At 38.9% G+C, this 25,685-nt stretch overlaps 1 protein-coding gene across 1 annotated transcript in view; it reads right to left on the reverse strand.

Annotated features, from left to right (window-relative positions):
• Nucleotides 1-25,685, reverse strand: part of ECHDC3 (enoyl-CoA hydratase domain containing 3) — a 45,264-nt gene that overhangs the window by 9,129 nt on the left and 10,450 nt on the right. The window contains exon 4 of the mRNA XM_072653337.1: nt 17,903-18,103. Coding sequence (XP_072509438.1) covers nt 17,903-18,103 — 201 coding nt within the window. The remainder of the gene's footprint in view (nt 1-17,902; nt 18,104-25,685) is intronic.

Genomic DNA, 25,685 nt, shown 5'->3' on the forward strand with positions numbered 1-25,685 from the left:
GACAGAATGGAGGGTGGATATTGAAGATCTCCTCCCCGATCCTCTACCACATAAGAAGGGTTCTCTGGCAATTCATCTCATCATTTCCTATCTAGCTGCTGCTTTCCTGGACTTCATGATCTCCAGAAACACAATTCTGTCAGATGAAATCAACTCTGAAATTCTTACCTCCTCTCATCACCTCCCTTTCTGGCTGCAAGACTTCATCGTGCCCCCTTATCACGTTTTGTGTGTTGTCTTCCCCTTAGATTGTGAGCCCCTTGAGGTCAGAGGCTGTTTTATGCTTTTCTTTGAATCCTGGGCTCTTAGGACAGTTGCTGGCACATAACAGTAGGCACTTAAATATTTATTGACTCTTACTTAATGTCTGTCAGCTTGTTTTTTCAACTGAAAAATGGGAATCACAATACCAACTACCTCATCAAGTCGTGAAGATGAAGGAGGTGATATTTATAAAAGTGCTTAGCCTTAGCACAGTGTCTGGCTTCATACATCCTTCTTCTCTCCTCCACTTCCTCTCTCAAAATAAGAGGCCACAGGGTTAAGTGCAGAGTGAAGCATTTGGATTGGACAGAAGGCAGAATTTCTAGATGATAAGGGCTGATAACATTATCCTAGGTCTATAGGATCATAGCTCTGAAGCTCAAAGAAAACTTAGGAGCCATCTAGTCCAATCCTCCGTGTCCATCAGCTCCCTTTCATGGCTATATTCGCTGTCCCTGTGCCCCCCCCAAACTACAGCTTCCTTCCTTGGCCACCGCTGCCCTTGTGTGCATTGTCTCCTCCACTGCCATATGTGATTTTTGAGAACAGGGGCTGGTTTTGCCCCATTTTTGTTCAGACTTAGCCAGTGCCAGGCACGTAGCGACTCCTTATTAAATGCTTGTTGAATCATTGATTGATTTATGTTTAGCTACCAGATTTTATTGGCTCTCATTCTGTAATCTGTCTGCATGCACCCTTGGGCATTTCAAGAATCAACATATTGAAAGGACCACCAACTTTTTAAAAACAGGAGCTAATCAGGGAGGGAAAGGTAGGGGAGAAGCTAAGAGAGGGAAAAGCTGGTTGAATAGTTTCCTTATTAGCAACTAATGAGCATGTTTCAATCAATAGGAAGCCCAGAATAGATTTGTTGGGGGACTTGTGAATATGCACATATCTCTGTGGTAGAAAGCCAATTTATACATGAGACTTCTCTGCCAAATTAGAAAATAAACCTGGACAGATAGGAGAGAGCTAAGTTACATGTAGTTTTTTTTAGCTTGGCACATCTCCATCTTCCCTTCAGGCTGGAAGACTAAGAAAAGTTTTCTAATGGGATTAATGTTCATTGCTGAGAAGTAGCATGAACTAGGCCTGGACTCAGTTTCTAACGCTGCCTCTGGCTTTCAATATTCCTGTCTCTAAGTCTCTAGATCTTCCTTTCATCATCTAATATCATATCTGATCAGCACAATATTTTGCATATGCTGTTTGTTTTCAGTCTTTTCAGTTATGTCAGACTCTTGTGACCCCATTTGGAGTTTTCTTGGCAAAACTACTAGAGTGGTTTTCCCATTTCCTTCTCTAGCTCTTTTTACAGATAAGGAAACTGAGGCAAACAAAGTTAAGTGACTTAACAAAAGTCACACAGCTAGTAAGGGTCTGAGGCTAGATTTGAAATCAAGGAGATGAATCTTCCTAACTCTAGGTCCAGCATTGTAACACCTAGCTGCCCGCTTAAGAGATGTGACCAAAGTAAAATTGTCAGGTCTTGGCAAAAAAAATTGGATATGGGGAGGAGGAGAGAATAAGTAAGAGCTTAGTAAATGCTTCATTCATTCATTCATTCATTGTCTAAATAGATTAAGTAGAGAATGGCAGCCCAGCCCAGAACACCAGAATCCATAAATACCTAGAGGCAATATTACTGATAATAAAGGATGTTCTTAACCACTATTTAAGTGATCAGGTGTTTACTATGCTAAATATCAGCACAGAGGAGAAAAAGGGAAGAGATTTATCCATTTCACTCTATTCTATAAGATCAAATTTAAGTAAAATTTATACTTTACTTCTCTTTGGTACTAAATGAAGAACTTGACACACTCACCTGAACGCTCATTTGACCTTGGCTTTCTTTTTCTTTGATATACATTCTTTTGCCTCCTCTTCCATCCCCCCCACTAAAGGTACTTTCATGAAACTCAATAACATAGCCATTGACTCATCACTCCCAAGTACTGAAGAATAAATGGAACAGGAAGAACTGTCATGGGTAGAGCCAAGACGACCAGAGTACAGGCAGTAACCCAGTTGGGTTACTCTCCCAACATTCCCCTCCAAATAACTTTAAAAATGCCTCAAATCAAATTTTGGAGTAGCAGAGCCAACAAAAGGTCAGAAGGAGACATTTATCCCCCCTAAAACAGCTTAGGAGTTTGGCAGGAGAGGTCTGTGACACCAAGGTTGGGGCCAGCCAAGAGTGTGGCAGGAAAACCAGCAGTGAGCCTTGTAGGTGGCTAAAACAGCAGCAACAGCAGCAGCAGCTTTGAGAACCCTTAAGTCCAGAGACAGGAAGGGGGTCAGAAAACTGCTCAGAAAGAGACTACTGGGGACACTTTGTTTGCGTTGAGTGTAGCTGGTACTGATTGGCAACTCTATTGTCTACAAACATTTCTCAGTCCCAGTTCCAGGACAGAAAGGAGCACTTGTGATTGGTCACAAGGGATCAGGAGCCTTGCTCTTGGGTCAAGAGAAGGGCTAGCACTTATGACTGCAGGACCACAGAGGACCTGGTTACAGTTCCAAGGGCAAGAGGAGCACTAGTACTTATGGCTGCAAGGGAAAGGGGGCCTATCCTGAGTAAGCTTCAAAATGCAGACCAGAAGAACAGTGATCACATCTCTAGGATAATACTACCTTGGAAGGACCAAAAACTTGCAGACTGCCTTCCTCCCCAAACTAGCTCTAAAAATAGCAGCATGAAAAAGTTAAAACTTGGCATATTGTCCCCTTACTACCAGGTGAGCAGAGCCCAATTTTAACATAAAGTTCAAAGTGAAGAAATAGGCTGGGAAAATGAGCAAACAACAACAAAAAAGAAGCTACTATGCAAGGGAAGACCAAGACATAAACTTAGAAGAAGATAACATTACAAAAACAACCACAAGTCTTTGCTTCAAAGAAAAATGCTAGTTGGATCCAAGACCAGCAAGAATTCCTTGAAGAATTGAAGAAAGAGATGTGTGGTAGAGGGAAAATTGGGAAAAGAAATGACAATGATGCAAGAAAATTATGAAAAGAGAATTAACAGCTTGGTAAAAGAGGCACAAAAAATACTGAAGAAAATATCACAGAATTGGTAAAAGAAGTACAAAATTTCAGTGAAGAAGTAACTGCTTGAAAAGCAGAACTGGTAAATTGGAAAAAGAGGTACAAAAGCTTACTGAAGAGAATAATTCCTTAAAATCAGAACTGGAGCAAGTGGAAGCTAATGACTCCATGAGAAATCAAGAATTAATAAAACATAGTCAAAAAAATGAAAAATTTGAAGAAAATGTGAACTATCTTATTGGAAAAAAGTAACCTGGAAAATAGATTGAGGAGAGATAATTTGACTAGCATCTGGGGACACCCACTTGGGTGGGGAGCACTTTGACAACCACATAGTCAACCATTTCATTACCTAGTTTAAGTGATAGCACAAGAAGGACATCAGTGAGAACAAGAGGTCTGTTCACCATCTGCACACCACTTGGGAAGTGTAAAGTGTACCCTCTCTTCCAGTAACCAGGCCAGTATTGAGACTGACTCCCTCTATGAAAGTATTGACTTCTATACATCAATCACCCAAGCTCAGTTCAAAGAATTGAATGCTGATCTCTTCCATGGCACCCAGGACTCTACGGAAAAGGCCTTAAGAGATGTCAAGCTAGACAAATTACAGATTCAAAACATCACCCTGGTGAGAGGTTCCACAAACATACCCCAAGTCCAGAAGCTTCTGCAAGACTTCTTCAATGGTAAGGAGCTCAATAAGATGATGAGCTCTTGATAAGGCTGTTGTCTATGGTGCAGCCATTCAGGCTACCATTTTGTCTGCAGATAAACTGAGAATGTGCTGGACTTGCTGGTTGGATGTAACTCCCTTTCCCTTGGGATTGAAACTGTTGGTGGAGTTATGACCGTTCTGATTACATGTAATACCACCACCCCTACCCAGCAGATACAGACTTTTACCACCTATTCAGATAACCAGTCTGGTGTACTTATTCAGGTTTATGAAGGTGAGAGAGTAATGATAAAGGATAACAACCTGCTTGGCAAGTCTGAGCTCAAAGAAATCCCCCCTCCCTAGCACCCAGGGATATTCCTCAGATTGAAATAATACTTGACACTGATGCAAATGGCATCCTCAGTGTTTCTGCTGTGGATGATAGCACAGGCAAGAAGAACAAGGTCATCATCACCAGTGACAAAGGTCATCTGAGCAAAGAAGACATTGATACAAGAAGCAGAGAAACATGGTGTCTTCTAAGAGTTCTCTTGAATATTATGCTTTCAACATGAAGCCTACCGTAGAAGATGAGAAACGACAAGTCAAAATTGGTGAAGACAAACAGAAGATCCGTGACAAATGAATGAAATAATCAGCTTGCTGGATAAGAACCAGACTATTGAGAAGGAAAAATTTGAGCATCAGCAGAAAGAATTGGGGAAGTTCTGCAACCCCATCATTACTAAGCTGTACCAGAGTGCAGGAGGCATGCCAGGAGGCACACATGTTGGGTTCCCAGGAGGTGGAGCAGTCCCATCTGGAGGTGCTCCTTCTGGATCCACCATTGAAGAGGTCAACAAATGCACCAGAAGAAATAGCATTCCACACAGTCTTCCAAAAATCAAAGGATTAAAATTTGTAGCCAAGACAGTAGCAGTTTAAAAGTAACACAAGTTACTGTATAAATCTGGGCTTTCTGAATACTTGAATGTGTGCAGAGGGAGAGAAGTGAACAATATTGAACTTTATCAGTACTGTAAACAATTGGAAATACAATTCTTGTCCTGGAGAATAAAATCTATTTAAAATTGCACCATCAAAAAAAAAAAAAGGATTACACTACCTGAAGGCTATGATAAAAAAGAAGACTTGGCATCACATTTCAAGAAATTATCAAAGAAAACTTCCATGATATCTTAGATCTGAGGGTCAAATTGAAATTGGAAGAATTCACTGATCACCTCCTGAAAGAGATCCCAAAATTAAAACTCCCAGGAATATTATAGCCAAATTTCACACTTCTCAGGTCAAAGAGAAAATACTTTAAGCAGCTAGAAGGAAACAATTCAAATATCATGGAGCCACAGTCAGGATGATACAAGATTTATCAGCTTCCACATTAAAGGAATGAAGGGCTTGGAATATGATATTCTGAAGGACAAAGGAACTAGGATTACAACTAAAAATAACCTACCAGCAGAACTGAGTATAATCCTTCAGGGAAAAATGGATATTTAATGAAATAGAGGACTTCCAAGCATTCCTGATGAGATCAGAGCTGAATAGAAAATCTGACATTCAAACAGAAGACTCAAGAGAAGCATAAAAAGGCAAGAGTAATCATAAGGGGCTCAAAGGAGTTAAAGTATTTACATTCCTCTATGGGAAGATGGTACATATAACTCCTAAGAACTTTATCATTATTACAGTAGCTAGAAGCATTTTATATAGACAGAGGGTATGGGTGTGAATTGATTATGTTGGGATGATAGCCAAAAAAAAAAAAAGAATGTAGGGGTGAGAAAGAGGGATGCACTGGGAGAAGGGGTAAGGGAAAGGTAGAATGGGGCACATTTTCTCACATAAAGGAGGCATAAAAAGAAGAGCTTTTATGGTGGAAGGGGAAGTGAGGGAGTGGTAGTAGGCAATACTTGAACCTCATTGGAATTGATTCATAGAGAGAAGAATATATATAGATATACACTCAGTGGGTTATGGAAACCTATCTTATCCAATATGGAGACAGGAGAGGAAGAGGATAAGGGGATAAGGAGGAGGACAAATTAAGGGAGGCTGTGGACAGAAGCAAGAGAGATTTTTGAGGAGGGACAAAATAAAATGAGAGAGAAAGAAGGACAAATATAGGAAAATGGTGTGGAGGGAAATGCACAGTTAGTGATCATAACTGTGAATGTGAATGGATGAAATAACCCATAGAATAGAAGTGGACAGCAGAATGGATTGGAAACCAGACAGTATGTTGTATACAACAGATACATTTGGGATAGAAAGACACAGACAGAGTAGGGTTGAAGGGCTGGAGCAGAATCTATTATGCTTCAGCTGAAGTGAAGAGGTCAGAGGTGGCAATCATGATCCAAAACAAAGCAAAAGCAAAATCAGACCTAATTGAAAGAGATAGTCAGGGAAATGAAATCTTTCTAAAAGGTACCGTAGACAATGAAGTAACATAAAGAAAAATTTACAGAGAATGATAAAGGCCTCATTTCTCAAATACACAGGGACCTGAGTCAAATTTATGAAAATAAGAACCATTCCCCAATTGATATATGGTCAAAGGATATGGACAGTTTTCAAAAGAAGAAATAAAAACTATCCATAGTAATATTTAAAAATGCTTTAAATCATTATTGATTCAAGAAAGGCAAATTAAAACAACTCTAGGCTATCACCAGACACCACAGCTGTCAGAAATGACAAATGCTAGAGGGGATGAAGGAAAATAGGTACAATGATGAATTGTTGGTTAAGTGGTGAACTGGTCCAACCATTCTTGAGAATAATGTGGAACTATGCTCCCAGGGCTAAAAAACTGTGCATACCATTTGATCCATCAATACCACTACTAGGTCTATATTCCAAAGAGATCCAAGAAAAAGGAAAAGGATTTATGTGTACAAAAATATTTATAGCAGCTCTTTTTGTGGTGGCAAAGAACTGGAAATTGAGGGGATGCTCACCAATTGGGAAATGGCTGAATAAGTTGTGGCATATGATTGGGATGGAGTACTACTGTGTGTAAGAAATAACTACTGTGTGTAAGAAATAAGAGAAGAACCAGATCACTGCACACAGTAATAGCAGTGTTGTAATGACAATCAGCTGTGAAAGATGTGGCTATGCTGATCAATACAGTGATCCAAGACAATTCCAAAGGACTCATAAAGAAAAAACGCTTCAGAGAAAAAACTGATGAACTCTGAGTACAAAGTACATATAATTTTCCAGTTTTCTTTATTTTTCTGCTTTTTTTGTGATATGGCTAATATGAAAATGTTTTAGATCATTTTACATATATAACTGATATATTGCTTGCCTTCTTATTGGGTAGGGAAGGGGTGGGAGAGAGGGAGAGAATCTGAATTCAAAATTTAAAAAGAAAACAAAGTTCAAATAAATAAATAGTATTTTTTTAAAAAATGATTAAATAGAATAAGTGCAAAAAATTATTAAGAACCTATTATATGCTAGGCACTATGCCAGGTGCAGAGGATAGAAATCTACAGCCCCTGCCCTCAAGGAACTTACATTTGAATGGGACAGCTAGGTGGTATAGTGGATAAGACCTGAGTTCAAATCTGGCCTCAGATACTCACTAGCTGTGTGACTATCTGCCTCAGTTTCCTCATCTGTGAAATGCAAATAATAATAGCATTTATCTCCCAGGGTTTTTGGAAGGATCAAAAAAGTCAGTGATCATAAAGTGCTTAACACAGTGCCTGGCGTGTAATAAACATTATAGAAATTTTGACCATTACTGTTATTATTAATGGGGGCAGTATAAAACATAGAGGGGAGTGGTGGCCAGGGAAAGGCATTTTGGTCTGGGGAGTCAGAGATGGCGTGTGGAGTCATAAGGCAGTTGACTGTTGCACCCTTTCTAATAACATAGGTAGTATTAATTTGATGACTGTTCCCAGAACAAAACATGGGGATACGAGGTGGGAGAGGGAAGGTAAAAGGAAAAAATTCATGGGAGAGCACCTGGTTTTCCAGTGAAGTTAGATGGGACGTAAAAAATGTTCTTGGCCAGTGAGGTGTACTCTCTCACCAATACAGAGACATTTCAACCCCAAGGTAGAATTATGAAAACTTAGTAGATTATTTCCCCCAGAGTGGATGGCATGGTACCACAAGGTCTGGTTCTAGATGAAGAAAATGGGAGAACAAAGGCAGGGCAAGAAGGCAAAATTCCAGGGTAGATCTTAGAAATAAAAATGGATCTTCAATGGAATAGAGGACTTTCAAGTATTTTTCATGAAAAGATCAAAGGAACTTTGAAATGCAAATACAAGGGCCAAGAAAAACCTAGAGAGGTAAATTTATTTGAGCAACTGAAAGTGGCTACATGATGACTTAGGGCTAACATTCTAATAGGGAGAGAAGAATCTCCAGACCTTGTTGCTGTTTAGTTGTGTCTGATCACATTTGGGGTTTTCTTGGCAAACATTCTGGAGGAGCTTGCAATTTCCTTCTCCAGCTCATTTCACAAATGAGGAAACTGAGGCAAACAGGGTTAAGTGACTTGCCCAGAGTCACACAACTAGTAAGTGTCTGAGGTCATATTTGAACTCAGGAAGATGAGTCTTCCTGACTCCAAGATGGGCACTTTATCCACTATACCACCTAGCTATCCCAGAACCTTAATGTCTTTAAAAAGCATTGAGGAAGTTAAATAAGAAAAACAGAAGACCTAGGGAGTGGACTGGTTCTGTTCTCTGAGTTTTAAGAGGGAAAAGAGAAAGGAGAGTAAAAAGAATATAATAGTGTGAAAAGGAGGAAGAAAGAGATAGAACTTGTTATTTTTATAACTGGGGTATGCAAGAAAGAGTATATAAACTTGGAGAAAGGGATGGGAGAACCACGCATTAGATGAACCTTACTTTATAAGAACTGGAAGGAGAGATGAATATACATACAAGCCTGGTATCTACTCCAAGGAAGAAGATGCCCCACCCAAGTTAAACTCATCACCGCTAATCTCATCAGCACATTGATAACTCAAACCTTGACTGACGCCACCTCCCTCAGTCTCTTCTTTCCTCAGATTGGAGGGCTGGAGGGTGGAGTACCAAACTGCTCCCAATGTCTTCCTTTATAGAGGGCAGAAACTGGACTTTTCAGCTTACTCCGATCTGTTTGCTGTTCTGTCAGGTTTCAACTCCAGGTATTCCTGGTCTTTTGCCCCACCTTTTGCTGCCTCCTTCTGTGTGTTGTCCTCCTATTAGGTTGTATTAGTTTCTTGAGAGTAAGGACTATCTTCTAAATAATTGTATCCCTAGTGCTTAGCCTAGTTTCTGGCACATAGTAGGTACTTAATAAATGTTTATTAGATTGCATTAGATTTACTGGATGTCATGGAATATTATTGTACCATGAGAAACGACAAAAGAAACAATTTCAGAGAATCCTGGGTAATACTGATACTGAGTGAAGCGAGGAGAAACCAGAGGCTGGTTTATACAAGGATAATAACACTATAAAGAAACACAGCTTTGAGAGACTGAAGACCTGATCAGTAAAGACCAATCATGTCTCAAGAGGAAGCATGTTATCTCCCTTCTGACAAAGAAGTAATAGAATGGAGGAGTAGAAAGAGATGCATTCTGGAATGTGGTCACTGTGCAGATTTGTTTTGCTTGCGTCTAAGTTCAGAATTTTTAAAATATAAAAATAAATAGAGCACATTCTAGGACCAGTTCTCTGTGTTGCTATGTATGAAGGGACCCTTCACCGCTCTGTGCTTTCTGGTATATGGTGCATCCACTTCAAGGAGAAAGCCAGCTAATACCAGTTTTGGTGGAAGCTATGAGCAAGACAGTTACAGTGTGGAGGCTACTATATTTGGGATACAGGTAGGATGGTATATGCCCCTTCTCTAACGATGTTGGCCATATTTTTCTCATTATTCTTTCTTTTTTTCTTTTATTAACTGTGATGATAGCTCTGATAAGTCCGTGAGTGACTGTACAAAACTAATGGACACAAGGAAAACAATTTCATTTTTCAGACCATTATTTGGTGCTTGTCATGTCGAGCGCCTCCCAATTCTTTTAGTGAAGTGTTCATGATATTAAAAAGTGTGAGGCTCCTTTTTAACCCATAAGTTGACATCTACCATTTAAACAAGACAATCAAAAATGGGAAATGGACAATAGAAATGACCCTGACACTGATTACAATAATTTCATCCAGAAGTTTAACCAACATAATTACCACAAACAAGGATACTTTCTTCCCAGAGAGTGCCTTAGTCAATAAAACATCAGACTTACTTGCCAAACAGAGAGGGATGACTGCCAAAGGCAACACTGGGTTAGAATATAAACTTGTTTGTAAAATCTTATGAAGAAGAATGATGGATGATTATGAGTGGTATTGTCTCCCAAAACTGAGAGAAACAGTGGACAGTAAAACAAGTTTAAAGAAAGCTTGGCAAGCAGATCTAACTAAGCAAAGTCATCCCAAGGGCATTTAAGGATGAAAATGACAGGAGGGCAACGGAAGAAAAATGGAAAAGCTTTTGTAAAACTCATTATAAAAGACTTTTCTCTCTCAAGAACAGAGGAACTACCCTTGGATCCTAACATCACAGTCTCATATGTGTTTATAGAGGGGGTAGAAGTTGCACTGAAGAGAATAAATAGAAGAAAAAGCAGCCAGACTAGACCAAGGACATATAGAGGAGATCCTTGTGGGAGGCTGCATAATTCTGAGGGTGTCAAAGGACTGAAATATCTGATATCAAGAGCATGGATGGGGGGATACTAAAGGAGTTTGACCTAACCATCCCCACAGAAAAGAATGAGTGGATAAAGAATGTTATTTATCCAGATTACATCATATGCTTGGATGGACAATGTATATAGGATGTCCATCAGTATATGTATATGTATACACACATGAATGCATCTGTCTATCTGTCTGTCTCTCTATCTGTCTATCTCTCTATCTATCTTTCTATCTATCTATCTACTCACACATATATCTAGGGCAGACGCTATAGACAGCCAGTCAACAAGCATCTATCAAGTTCTGACTATGTGCTAGGCACTGTGATAGGTGCTGGAGATACAAAGAAGGGCAAAAAGATAGTCCCTTTTCTCAAGGAGCTCCCAATCTGTTGTGGGAAACAACATGCAAACCACCATGGACTAACAACATACATATAGGATAAACTGGAGATAATTAACAGAAGGAAGGTGGTAGCAGTAGGGGAAAGGAAAAAGAGTGAACGTTTATTAAGAACCTACCATGTGCCAGATGCTGTACTAAGTACTTTATTATTTCACTGGGTCTTCCAGCACAAGCTGGATCCAGAGTTGAATGGTAATACAGTAGGTTCAAGTCTCTTCAAGAAACTACAAAGTTGTATTAATGTAAAGGTCCATCTTATGATGATTTTACTATATGACAAAAGAACATGGAATACACCAGTCTCCGAAGAATTAAAAATGAATGTCATTCAAAGGGCAGTGAAAAAGCTCATGAGAGGTTATAGTTATATACTATATACTAACCAATAGTTATATACTAACCAATGAGGAACTCTGAAGAAAAGCAGGAATAAAAGATTTCAACAGGGAAGTTTAGGAAAGGAGAGAATGAGCTACTCACACAAGTACAAGAGATGACCAAGTGTTCCACTGGAACTCCCTATATGTTAGAAGGAAGGAAGTCTTCCAGCATGTTGGGCAGATCCCCGAGGTAAACTTATGTTTCCATGAATAATATTATTTTTATTATATACATGAATAATATTCCCACAGGTTTAGGAAGCCATGGATGGACTGCAATCAGCATCACTGAAGAGACCCTCTTAAGTGATAAGATCTGATCCATCTGAGCAAGTGAGAATGACCCTGGCCCACTAACACTATGAGAGAAAGTGTGGCAGAGTGGACAGAGAGGTGGCCCTGGAGTCAGGAATGCTTAGGTTCAAATCTCTCCCCTGACACACACTAGCTATGTGACTCTGGGCAAATCTCTTAGCCTGGAGAAAACAGGAAGCCATAGAAGGTTTTTGAATGGAGGGATGACATGATTATGCTTGTGCCTTAGAAAGGTCATTGTAGCTGCAGGCTGCTAGGTGGTACAGTGTATATGTAGAGTGCTGGGCCTAGAGTCAGGATAGACTTGAATTCAAATGTGATCTGAGACACTTATGAGCTATGTGACCCTGAGCCTGAGCAAGTCACTTAACCTCTGTCTGCCTCCGTTTCCTCAACTATAAAGCAGAGATAATAATAGCACCTACCTCCCAGGGTTCTTATACAGATCAAATGAGATAATATTTATAAGTCCTTAGCATGGTGCCTGGCACATAATAGGTATTTAATAAATGCATATTTTCTTCCCTCCCAGGACCTTAGACTACTCTCTAAGACTGTATGTTACAGAAATAATTGTCAGGATGCATTTGTATAGGGACCTTCCTCTCTGAAATTTCTTTGCACTAATGAAATCGAGGGCAGCTAGGTGGCACAGTGGATAGAGTGCGAAGCCTGAAGTCAGGAAGATAGCTTCTTTTTAAAAATTCTTTTTAAAAAATTTAATATATTGTTTTTCCCCAATTGCATGTAAAAATAATTTTCAACATTTGTTTATAAAATTGAGTTCGAAATTCTCTCCCTCCCTCCTCACCCTGTTCATTGAGAAAGCAATTTGATATGGGTTATACATGTGCAGTTGTGCAAAACATATTTCCATATTAGTCATGTTTTAAAAGAAAACATAGACCCAAATAAAACCCCAAGAAAAATGAAGTAAAAAAGTATTCTTCAATCTCTATTCAGACCGTATCACTTCTTTCTCTGGGGATGGATAGCATTAAGTCTTTCAGAGATGTCTTGGCTCACTGTATTGCTGAGAATAGTTAAGTCATTTACAGTTGATCATCTTACAATATTGCTATTAAAGTGTACCATACCTTCCTGGTTCTATATTTCATTTTGGATCAGTTCATATAAGTCTTTGCAGGCTTTTCTGAGAGCATCTAGTTCATCATTTCTTATAATATAATAGTATTCCATCACAATCACATGCCACAAATTGTTCAGCTATTCCTCAGTTGATGGGCATCCCCTCATTTTCTAATTCTTTGCTACCAAGAAAGAACTGCAGTAAATATTTGGGCATAGTTCCAAATTGCTCTACATAATGGTTGAATCAATTCACAACTCCACCAATAGTGTGTAAGTGTCTCAACTTTCCCATATCCCCTCTCACATCTGTCATTAGGATGACACCTTCTTAAGTTCAAATCTGACCTCAGATACTTACTAGCTGTGTGACCCTGGGCAGGTCACTTAACCTTAGTTTCCTCTTCTATAAAATTAGCTGGAGGAAGAAATGGCAAACTACTCCAGGATCTTTGCTAAGAAAATTCCAAATGGGGTCATGAAGAATTGGCACATCACTGAAAAATTGACTAAAATAAAATCAAAGGACTGAACCTAAAACAATTGATTCTGACAACTTTGAAGGTTTAGGTTTTTAAGATTAACCTATAGTGGCAGCTAGGTGATGTAGTAATTAGAGTACCAGACTTGGAATCAGGAAGAACTGTGTTCTAATTTGGCCTCAGATACTTACTGGCTATCTGACCTGGGGCAAGTTATTTATTCTCTTAGCCTCAGTTTCCTCATCTGTGAAATGGAGAAAATAATATCACCTATCTAACAGGGTAGATGTGAGAATCAAATGAGATAGGAAGATCAAACTGCAAACCTTAAAGCACTATGCAGATGTCATTATTTTTAAAAATACTAGATGACATTGGAGATAAAAGGCCTTACAGATAAAAAGTTTAGAAGGATGAAAGAAAATCATTTCTGTCCCTGGTGAATGAATGGCTTGGCAAAGGAGATTCTAAATTTTCCCATTCATTCTCTCTGCTGCCCAGTTAGGTCCAAGCAGGGATGGGGTCTGAAGCAGAGACCCAAAGGGTTTTCTTTACTTCCTTGAACAAAAGCCTTTTTGAACTGCAAGTGACTCACTCCTATATTAGTGTGGGTTGTAGCTGAGGTCAGTCATGGTCACTTTCTCAGGAAGGCCATAAAGATGAATTACTGAGCAAAATAATGAATAAGAGAAACACTTTCCAATGCTTAATATCACCAGAAAGGGTCAACCTGAACTTGAACTCCAGCTGTCCAAGTTTCCGGCATTTAAACTGTGCCCTGTTCCTGCCCTCTCCTGTGTGGCTGAATGGGTTTGCCTTTCTGGGCAGTAGAGGGCACTGGTGACTAGCATATATTGTGCTGAACACAATGAAGGAGGCAGCAGCTTGATTTCTGGTGCCTTTTAGATGAAGTGAATATGCCCTGATGAATGTCTGTTCCACCAAGCTACAAACACTGAGAAATGTTTTCTGATCAAGTTTGGATTTTTTTGTGGATCCATTTTTCTGAATAAGTGGACCGAATTATTACTGCAAGGAAATGGGTCCAGTTGACAGCTGGATAGACAATTCAGAAAAAAGGGGAAAGAACTTACATTCTAATATTCTTTATGTTTCAATCAATTCATCAGTAAACATTTATTAAGAGCCCACTATGTTCTAAGCACTGTGCTAAGCTCTGGGGATACAAAAGAGGCAAGAGATGATCCCTGCCCTCAAGGAACTCACAATCTAATGGAGGGGACAATATGTACTCCAATATATACCAAGTAAGCTATATCCAGGATAAAAAAGAAATAACAGAGGGAAAGCCCTAGAATTAAGAGGGGTTGAGGAAGGCTTTTACTGTGTTTTCTTTAATCAGTACTTTCAATTTTGACTCTTTAGTATTAATCTATTACTATGAGTTAAACTTTCCAGTCCAATTGGAGGAGAAAGCAATACAGAATTAAATAAAATATTTAATGAAGTCACTTTTTCTTCGCTTTAAAATACTGCCTTGCTCAGAGGTGTAGACTTAACAGCTCAGGATGGATATGGTCCACAATACTCCCGAGCATGACCTGAACCGGATTAAAATGTAATTGGGAAATATTTAACCAAAAAAAAGATACAATAAAACATAGATAATGCTAATATATGGCTTTCCAAGTCAATAGGAAGCTCCCAACAAACTGTTCCTATTATGATATTACTGGTCTAGACTGTTGATTAGGAAAAATAGGTTCCCTAAACTTAAAAAAAAAGGAAAAACACTGTAGTTAACCCAAATAGCATGGGGGCCTAGAGGGAGTCCAACCAGTACTGATACAGACAGGACTTTGAGAAAGGCAATACAAATATGACCCTTGTACCAAATTCCATTTTAAGCAATAACATCTGGACAGGGTCAGTACTTTGATGGTAAGCCACCGTTGTTTCTATAATATCCCTTTTATCCTATGGTCTCACTGCACAATAACACAGAATGGATATGGGTAGCTTTATCATTGGTGTTTATAAAGTTTCAGATCTGCTGGCTTCTTCGGAATGAGAGGCCTATTCTATTTTTTAACATTGAGGTTTGCTTCCCCCCATTTCTGTTTTCTTTTCCTTAAGTTAACAAAGATAAAGCAGTGTTCAAGTGTCTAACAGATCTTTCACTAAAAGAAGTTTTGATTTCAAATTTTTGCACAGAGAAAGGATAGAACAAAATAATAAAAATTGTGGGTGGTGTTTTATTAAGGATTTAAAGTAAATGACTTTGGTACTGCTTTCAAATGCCAGGGAGACAGACCATGAGACTAATACCCATCTCCTAAACGGATTGTCTTATATCTACCTTTTATTGTATGTAGGTATCACAATTGGATCCCCTAGTCTAAATAATAATGAGTAATATTTTATAATCAACTTCTAATGCATTTTAATATATACTTACAAAGTATAGTACATTTATTCTTGAAGACAGAATTCATTCAGTGCACTTTTATTAAGTAACAATTAAGTATAAGGCCTAGTGGAGATATTAAGACAAAGTTAAGACAGTCCCTGATCTCAAGGAATTTCCATTCTAAAGATGAAAAAAAAAGTTTGAACTTGTTTTTATCAAACTGCTGAATTCTCACTGGCTCCATTCATTCCAACTCTCAAATTCTATGACTCTTTATAATGGCTCACCATTATATCACCATTTCTGGCACAACAGCCACATTGTTATAGTCCACTTGCAGCTACTTCTCCACAAGTACGTGTGCTTACATCTGGGTTCTCCCCCAAACTTACACTCCTAATGAAGCCCAGTAAGAGACAATGTAGAGACACAGGCTTTACAAAATTATTTGGTCTGGCTGGCTTGATTTCCCTTGGGTCTCATTTTTTCTGTGCCCCAGGCACAGATGCAACTTTTTAATATATTCTAGATAGTCAATTTTCCCTTAAAGTTATTATATGTGACACTGTCTCTCACTTAACAGCAGAGGTTCTTAGCCTTTTTTTGTGTTGTGGTCAATATGGTGGGGCCTGTGAACCCCTTCTCAAAATGATGGTTTTAGGTATATAAAATGAAATGCACAGGATTAAAAAGGAAACTAATTATATTGAAATATAGTATCTATCCATCTGACTGTCTGTCATCTATCTGTCTCTCTACACACCTACACCTACACTCTCTTTCCCCTCTGTCCCCCATGAATAAATTCAAAGGGCTGACGTTAAAGACTTCTGCAGTTTACAGGCTTCCAGTATGCAGTGAAAAGTTAGTAGAGAAACTCCTTAATGTAGTGATATGGTACCTTAGTACAGGATGAGACATCTAAACCAGAGGTTCCCAAATTTATTTAGTCTACCACCCCCTTTAAAAAAAATTACTCAGCACCCCTCCTGGAAAATCTACTTTCTTTAAACTTTTAACTTTTTAAAAAAAAATTTGCATCATTTCAAACATTTTTTTAAAAATTACACATCTTAAATTTAATAATTTATTGTAAATGTGTGTATTTTTCCTGCATTGAAATTTTGATGATGTAGTATTGCATCATGTAACCGTAGAGTATCATACTGTAAACAAGTCATTACACACATATACTCTTGCTGATGCATGCTGGACTTCCCGGCAATGTGTGACATGTTTGCTGGCAACACTTGCTTTTTAAGACATGTAGGTAGACTTGACCACTGATCAGTTATAACTTGCATTTTGTTCATTTGGAAAATAATGAAATCATTACGACTTTAACTCTGTTACATAACCGATGAAACACATATGAACAGTTTTTCAAAATTTTCTCATATTCTCTTCTTTCCTTATGCTTCTACTGTCCTCTTATTTTTATTCAACACCCTCCCCCAATTGCACCTAAGGCTACTACTACCCCACCCCCATCATTCCAGCATTGCCCAGGGCCACTACTGCCCACTTTGGGAATCTATGAAAGGATGCTCAATAAATATGACTTAAAGATGGTAAAACCACAAAGTTCAACAGAGGAAATGGAAGAGCTTGTCCCTTAGGAAAGTTTTGGGAGGCATTCAGGATTTGAGGGAGAAAGGCAATTGAAGATGATGTTTCTCATCATTCCTAATGTAATGGCACCCTTTTATAACGTGGCTTCTTATTTCATAGAGTTGTCCTACCATGAGTCAAATAAAGTCCCCAGAAACAAAACTATACACAGTAAGTCTGATCAAATGTGAGTGTTAATCCTGTCCCCAAACACTAGCACGGCACAGGGGTTCTGCTAAAAAAAACCCAATTGACTGGGATACATGTGACTTCTCACAAATCTACCCTGTTATGTAGCAGACCAAGAGGATGTCAAGGAGGAAGCAGCTGGGCATTCTCGACTTCTTAGTAAATTTCCAAAAAAGGCCATGCTTCCAGATAATGTCCAGTCCTGCCATGCTGTGGGCAAAATCACTCAAATATCAGCAATTTTCTGAGGCTATGGTCAAGTGAGTTTTGAAATCATCTACCCAGGACACTAAAGGTGGAAAAAACTCTAAAGAGATTGATTTACCTTTTTAGGAACTGCTCTCCCTAGGGCAACTGCTGGAGTGGAGCAGAAGAGTCCAATGTTCACACCAGGAGTCGCAAAATGAGATTTTTCACTTGCCAGGGCAATGTCACAACTGGCAACCAGCTGACAACCTGCAGCAGTGGCTAAACCGTTCACTTTGGCAATGATGGGGACAGGGTGTTTCTGAATTAGCATCATGACCTGAAGAAACAAAAGGAATCAATTTCACTTCCACTCAGAAATTAGCTGATATTAGCAGCTCTTATAATAATGCCACTTTGCATTTCTAGAGTTTATGGTTTTAAAGGTACTTTCATAGAATAGCAAAATCATAGAATGTTAGAGTTTGAAGAGATCTCAGTAGCAATACAGTATCTCATTTAATCCTAGACAAAAAAAAAAAAAAAAAGATAAACTAGGTTCATTAGTTTAACAAAATTTACCATGATGAAATTTATAACTTCTCCAGTGAAGAAAATGGTTTATCATAGGGTCTGAGATGGCCCTTCGTATTAATGTATTCTTTCCTTTGGCACATAATTTGTGAGATTTTGAAAAGTCAGAAAGGCAAAGGACTAGTAATGGGAGTCCATAACAGAGCTTGCATGCCACTAAACTCAGTAAATCAACCTAGTCCTGGAAGCTGCCTCCTTGTCTTAGTCCAGGAGTGGATCAGCTTGGAAGTGAAATTGGTGGGGTGGCACACTCTCCCTGCGGAATGAGTTGGTAGAGGAGAGAACATGCCTCCTGGTTCTGGGGGGACGTGTTTAAACTTTGTTCTTATTATATCCTCTCAGTAAATGTCTCTTCAAAAATGCGAATTGAGGGTACACTGCTGAAATGACACTGGGATGCTAATTGCTTGTACTGATGATATTGAAGAGATATTAACTGGCATTGACAAAGGATACTGAGACAGTAATTGCTAGTGATTGACACTGGGGACAACACAACAGAAAGGGTGCTCGACGTGAGACCATTAGAAAGAAGTCCATTTCTCCTCAGAGGTATCCCTAGGACCCTGAAAGGAATATATACCTACAATATATAACCTGCTAAAGGCATACATTGGCTGGAAGAATAAGCCCAGAAACTCACTACATTTCTTGGCTTATCTTATTGATAATTATATCCCTTGAAAGTTGAAAAACCAAAAAGGGAGAAGTTTATTCTGGGTATGACTCTTACCAGCAGGAAGTAACTGTTTTAGGAAGTGAACCACTCCATCCGAGAGTGTATGGTACACAAGGAGAGGAAATACAGCCATAGTCTCACATATACCCTAGATTTTAAGAGAGCAGACTTCTAAGCATTCAGAGGAAGAAGAGGTAGGACACTACGAACTACAATTTTATAGGGGGTGTCAGTGCAGGAAGGGAAACTCTCAAGAAGGAATTTATGAAGACATAAAGGGAAACAATTCTGATTTGGAATGAAAAGGATGAAAAGGAAAAATGGGAGCTGTCTGAAGTGACTGGTAAGACTGCACAGAGAATTCACCAACCAATTGGATTTTTAAAAAGATATGGATGGAATATGGAAATGAAGGTAACAGGGTGAATTCAAAAGTATGGTATGGTACTTAAAGAATTGTGACAGGAGTGAGAAAACTCAAAATAAGCAGCTCTCAAGGAAAGCCAAGGATGACAAAATTGAGTTTTTATTAAGGAAAAGAGAGAAATCAAAGGAAAGGTGAGCAGTCCAGGATGGACAGGATGACCATTAACAACAGAGGGAAGGACTTCATTTTAACTTTGCTTCCACTTCATCTGTCAAAGAGAATGGCCTTCAGACAGGACAGAACCAAAATGGCTCATAGGAAGCAGATACCTAAGATCATAATAAGATAGTAAAAGATGACTTGGCTGCCTTTGATAGATTCAAGTCACTTGGTCCAGAGGAACTTACCTCTTCAGTTACTGAAAGAATTAGCATATATGATGGCTGGGCCATGGAGGATGGAAAAGGTACTGTAGGACTGGAGAATAGCAAATGGCCTGATTTAAAAAAAAAAAAAGGAAAATAATTGGAGCTACAAATTCTGGGCCTGTGAGGTTGTCTTAAATTCCTGGAAAATTCTAGAAGACAGAGTTAAAGATCACCACTCATAAGGTGTGTTGTAACAGAGATTAGGTATGGATTGGAGCAGATGGCCTCTGAGGTCTTCCAACTCAGAGAATCCGTGATTCTGATTCATCTGTACCTGAAAGAGAAACCTCTTTACAACTTACCCAATAAGCATGGATCATCCTGTCTTTGCTTGGGGGATCTTCAATGAAAGAGAACCCATGAAAGGCAGCCCTTTCAACCTTAGAGAACTCTAATTGTTATGGAATTTTTTCTTTACATTAAAAGAAATGTGCCTCTCAACAATATCCACTCACAGGTCCTAATGCTAATCAGTCTTCCACAGGACAGGCCTGCCTTTAAATACTTGAAGATAACTATGGGTCCCCTTTACATTTTCTTTTCTTCAGGATAAATATCCCTAGTTTCTTTAAGCAATCCTCATGTGATCTAACATTTAGATTCCAAAATATCCTGATCTGGTCTCCAATTTAATCATAATCTGTCCTAATATGTGGCACTTTTTACCAAACACAGTACTCTAGGGGTGGTCTGCCTAGGACAGAATATACAGTGAGACTATCAGATTGGTGGGCTTGTAAATGTTTAACAACAGACTCACTATCTGTGTGTGTGTGTGTGTGTGTGTGTGTGTGTGAGCGTGTCTGTATTCTCACAGAAGATTTTTAAGTTCATTCTGCATTAACAACATTTTCCCCATTACTTTCTCAAGTCTAGACAATCAAACAATAGATAAGAGTTCAGAGGAAGGAGAGGTAGGATACTAAGGACTACAGTTCTACAGGGGAAGTCATAAATAAAGTCTCAACAACTGAACAAATCAAGGCCTGACTTGTAGCAGTTGCTGATTATAAAAGCTCATACTGAAAAGTTAACAATTGGCTCTCATGAACTGGTAAGAGTTAGCCCCAGTATCCCTGGTGATAGTTCCCTTGCTATGTTTCTCTTACTGAGGCCCAAGATAGTGTTAGCTTTTTTTAGCTGTCATATCTGATTTCTGATTCATATTGATCTTGCAGTCCACCAAAGTACCTAGATTTATTTTCCCCCAGACAAACTTATCCAGCCATGTCTGCCCATCTTATATTTGTGAAGTCAATTATTTCAGTTCAAGTATAATCAGACTACTGAGATTGCTTTGACTCTGTCCTGACTTTGTCACTCAGTGTATTAGCTAGTTTTATGGCATCTTCAATTTGGTAAATATGTCATTTATGCCTTCATGCAAGTGATTAATGTGTGTGATACATCATTTTTCAGTCATGTGTGACTCTCTGTGACCCCATTTGGGGGTTTTCTTGGCAAAATTACTGGAGTGTTTTGCCATTCCCTTCTCTAGCTCATTTTACAGACAAGGAAACTAAGGCAAACAAGGCTAAGTGACTTGCCTAGGGTCATACAGCTAGTAAATGTCTAAGGTCAGATTTGAACTCTGGAAGAATTATCTTCCTGATTTCAAGCTTAGCGCTCTATCCACTGTACTACCTACCTGCCCACATTTATTAAGCAATTAATAAAAATGTCTAAAAGTAAAGATTTCTAGGGCCCTTCACTACAGACCTCCTCCCAGGCTGACACAGACCCCTGGCTTCAGCTAAATAACCAGTTTCGAATCCATCTAACTACACTATTGCCCAGCCCATATATCCCCAACTTATCCACTAGAATGGAATGAGACTTTGTCAAGTCTTTTACTAAGATTTCAGATCCACAGCAGTTGCCTGATGTAGTTTATTAAATCTGTCAAAAAAGGAAATGAGGTCAGCTTGGCATAACCTGTAACAGATAAAGCCTTTTAACTCTTTGAATTCACTCTTTTCTAGGTCTTTCTTCATCATACCTAGAATTACATGGTTGAAAATTTTGGCAGGAATTGAAGTATAACTCTCTAACTTATAATGTGCCACTTCTGTCTTTTTTAAAAAACAGTTGAGATATTTGCCCAGTCTGGCAGTCATTCTCCAAGGATCTTTCAGAGATACTTGACATGGATTTAGCAATTATATCTGCCAGTTGTTTCAATATTTTGGCATTTAATTCATCTGGGCCAAGTGAGTTGAACTCCCCAAAGGCAGCTTGGTGTTTTCTTTCTCTATCCCACCTATCCTGCTTCTCAAAACCAGTTTTCTCTGTGTCTTCAGGACACCATTCTTGAGAGCTTCCCACCTCTTCTGGGCTGATTTCCCCCCTGGATGTTTAGTTCATAGGATCCTACCTTTTCTTTCTCTGAATCCCCTAAAGTCTGCTTCCCAAATCTAGTGTGCATGTTACACTGTCTTACTTTTCTCCTTCCCCTTAAAAAAAAATAAGTTGTAATTGATGTATTTTCTTTTTCTACCTCACCAGTTTCCTCCAGCATCCTTCCCTGCCTAAAGCCACCCCATAAAACAAAGAGTCAATAAAAGAAAAAATGCAGCATGACTGATAGAAAAACTCTGAAAACATGTTCAATGGACTACAATTTGTAGACTTCCTAGCTCTCCAAAGGGGCAGGCTTCTCCCTCTTTTTTAAAAAAACAGATTCTAAAATGGAAACAGTCACTTCCCACTAAAATTCTCATCATTACCACCTAGCAGCCAACACCCAAGAGATTGCCTTAAATAATTTATTGTTTAAGGTCAATTTTCTTATTCATGGAAAATTGTGTATTTGTTAAAATTTGTTTGAGAATCATATTTAGAATAAAATTTCCCTTTGTGGATGCTTCCACTTTTTGAAAGTAAATAAGGTATTATTAAGAAACTATTAGGATATTATACTAGCATCATATGCTTCTGGCAGAGATCTATCCAATGCTTAGACAATGAAAGTCTCCTATCACTAATTACTGTCATTTCTCTGCACCAGGTTTGTGGCCTGTTTCCTGAAAGCCTTGTCTACTTCCTCTTTCAGCCAGGTGCTTTGTAGGACGCTCTGATGACAAAATCACTTTTGTTTGTCCCTCCATTGAATTTTTTCCAATACTTTCCCATGCTATTCCTGCTCTGGTTTCTGGATTTCCTCATATGAGTAATTTCCTCATGCGAGTATATACATGGCGGCAATGTGTGTAGCGGATAGACTGTTGAACTTGGAGTCAGGAAGACCTAAGTTCAAATCTTGCCTCAGACGCTAGCTGCCGTATGACCCTGGGCAATCTTGCTGTGCTTTTGTTCCCTCATCTACAAAATGAGAAGAGCAATGGAACTTCTCAAGGTTATTATGAGGATAGAGGAGACAGTAAACGCTCTGTAAACCTTAAATCGCTATGGAAATGTTAGCTATCATTATTGTTATTGTCTCTTAATATACAACGCTACTGTTTCCTCTCCGTTTTAACTCACTGGCTCCTTGTGCATAGGCTGTTTCCAGGTAGCAAGCACAGATCAAAGTTTTCTGCAGTGTCATAGATAATGGACTCTCATTACAGGATTATATGTTAATAAGTTACAGGATAAATTGTACATATTAAGACTTTAATACTTGAAACCAAATTTGGACTATGAAAGGACAATCCAAAAGATTAGAGATTGAAGGAACTCCACAGGCAGTCAATTTAGCCTAACCTCTTCATGTCTCAGACAAGGAAATCAAGGCCAAACGAGATTAGCTATCTTGCTAAAGGTCAGATAGGGAATATTTAGCGGAGCTGGGGTCTGAACCCAGGTGTTTTGACTGAAAATCCAACATATCTGGCCTATACCACGAAAGCAGTCTTCATTTAACTTCAAGAAATTGCCTCAAATAATTTATTTTTTAAGGTCAATTTTCTCATTCATGGAAAATTCTACATTTGTTAGAATTTATTAAAAATGAGTATCTCATTTTCTAATAATCTAATTTAATTTCTTTCCACTAGACTCATGAGGCTGTAATGTCACCATGATATCTATTGATAGAGTCACAGAGCTGGGGTAGGAACGACCCAAGAGTATTACTGCTGGAATACTGGCTGGGGTAATAGGAACAATTGAAATTAATATATCATGAAAGAAATTTATCCTAATACTGAGCTCTAGTCCTTCAGGAAGCAAACTAAAGCAAACACTACTAGGGAAACTGTCTGTTCAACATCACATCTCATCTCTCTGCCTGACTATCATTTTTAGGGAAACAAAGGAAAGGTGAAATAATCCAAACTGGGCAAAGGTTGAAGAAACAAGAGGCCTGGTTAATACACAAATGCAAACCCTTGATGATCCTTACTTAAGCCAACTGGCTTTTTGGTTATTTCCATGTTCCACATAAGTCTTTATCCCAGTCCCAGCAAAGCAGAAGCTGTACTTGAGAAGGAGCTTAAGCCTAGAGAAAGGCTACAGTCCTCTAGCTACAGCCCTATCTTATTTATGGAAGGTTAGGGACAGGCTCTTACTTGGACCTACATTTCAGCCCTTAAACCTGAAAAGAAAGAAAACACAAAACTACAGAGCAGGCCTCTTTGATACAGAGCCAAAGTGCGTAAGAGCCCCATCAGTTATTATCTCTGCTTTTCAAATGACCACACTTACCATTCCTGAATTAACTCAAGTTCCTTTTCCCACCCCATGCTGTAAATAATCATCTGAACTCGCATGCAACATTTGTCGTTTGTCCCAAAGTTGCTATATTTGTCAGGGGGTGAGCAAATTCAGACACCTCCTATGTCTTCCTCTCAAAAATCAAATTTTCTCATGCATGAACTCAACAATGAAATATCGAACTCATTCTGTTCCAATCTGCCTTGTTGATTACATTTGGAAATTGAAATCTTGCACAAGTTCGTGGTGCACATATTCATCCAAGACAATTTGATTTCCTCAGAAATGGTATTAAAGGAATCGATATGTTCCTTCTCCCATTCTATTGCCATGAGTCCAGGTGTGTGTTTATGAACTACATCTTTTTTGCGAGGAAGCACTCTCTGCTAAGCTGTATGTCAAGTTATTTGTAACCTGCCTGCCTAGGGGGTCAGAAGAAGTGTATTGAGGTGTGGGCTTTAACCCTCCCAAGGAGAGTGAATGATTTTATTCTCCTTCTCTGGGAAGTCTATATTAGACCTCAGCTCATGTAGGTCAAGGGGTCACGGATTTAGAGCCAATGGCTTAGAGGCCATTAAGTCCAAACCCCTCATTTTGTAGAACAGAAAACTGAGACAGAGAGAGGTTAAGTAACTGGCCCAGCAATCACAGCGTTAGTGTGCAAGGTGAGATCTGAACCCTGATTTTTAACTTTATCTACTACCAGGAGTCCTTAGCCTGAGGCCTGTGAACTTGGAAAAAAATTTTTGGATAACTGTATTTCAATAAAATTGGTTTCCTTTGTAAGCCCGCATATTTTATTTGTGCATTTAAAATATTATTTTGAGAAGGGGTTCATAGGTTTCATTGACTATCAGAGGGATCCATGACACACAAAAAAAGTAAGAGCCTCTGTGCTATGTACCATGATCCCTCTTTGAGAAGAGAACATTATCTTGTAATAAAAGACAACAACTTCTTAGTGTTGGTTTCCTGGGGGGGGGGGGGGGGGGGGGGTGTTTAAGCAACTTCCCCTTTAAATAAATAGCTTACAGGATATAAATCAGGCAAACAAACTCAGAATAAATACTAGGTACTTCTAGTCCCCAGAAGACTGGAGAAAACAGATTGGGAAAGAGAAGCAGAGAGCAGAGGTGTCAAACTCATTAAAATGTAATTGGGTGGGACAGGTAGGTGGTACAGTAAATAGAGCGCTAGT

This window comes from Notamacropus eugenii, chromosome 3 (genome assembly GCF_028372415.1).
Source record: "Notamacropus eugenii isolate mMacEug1 chromosome 3, mMacEug1.pri_v2, whole genome shotgun sequence".
In the NCBI taxonomy this organism is placed as follows: Eukaryota; Metazoa; Chordata; class Mammalia; order Diprotodontia; family Macropodidae; genus Notamacropus; species Notamacropus eugenii.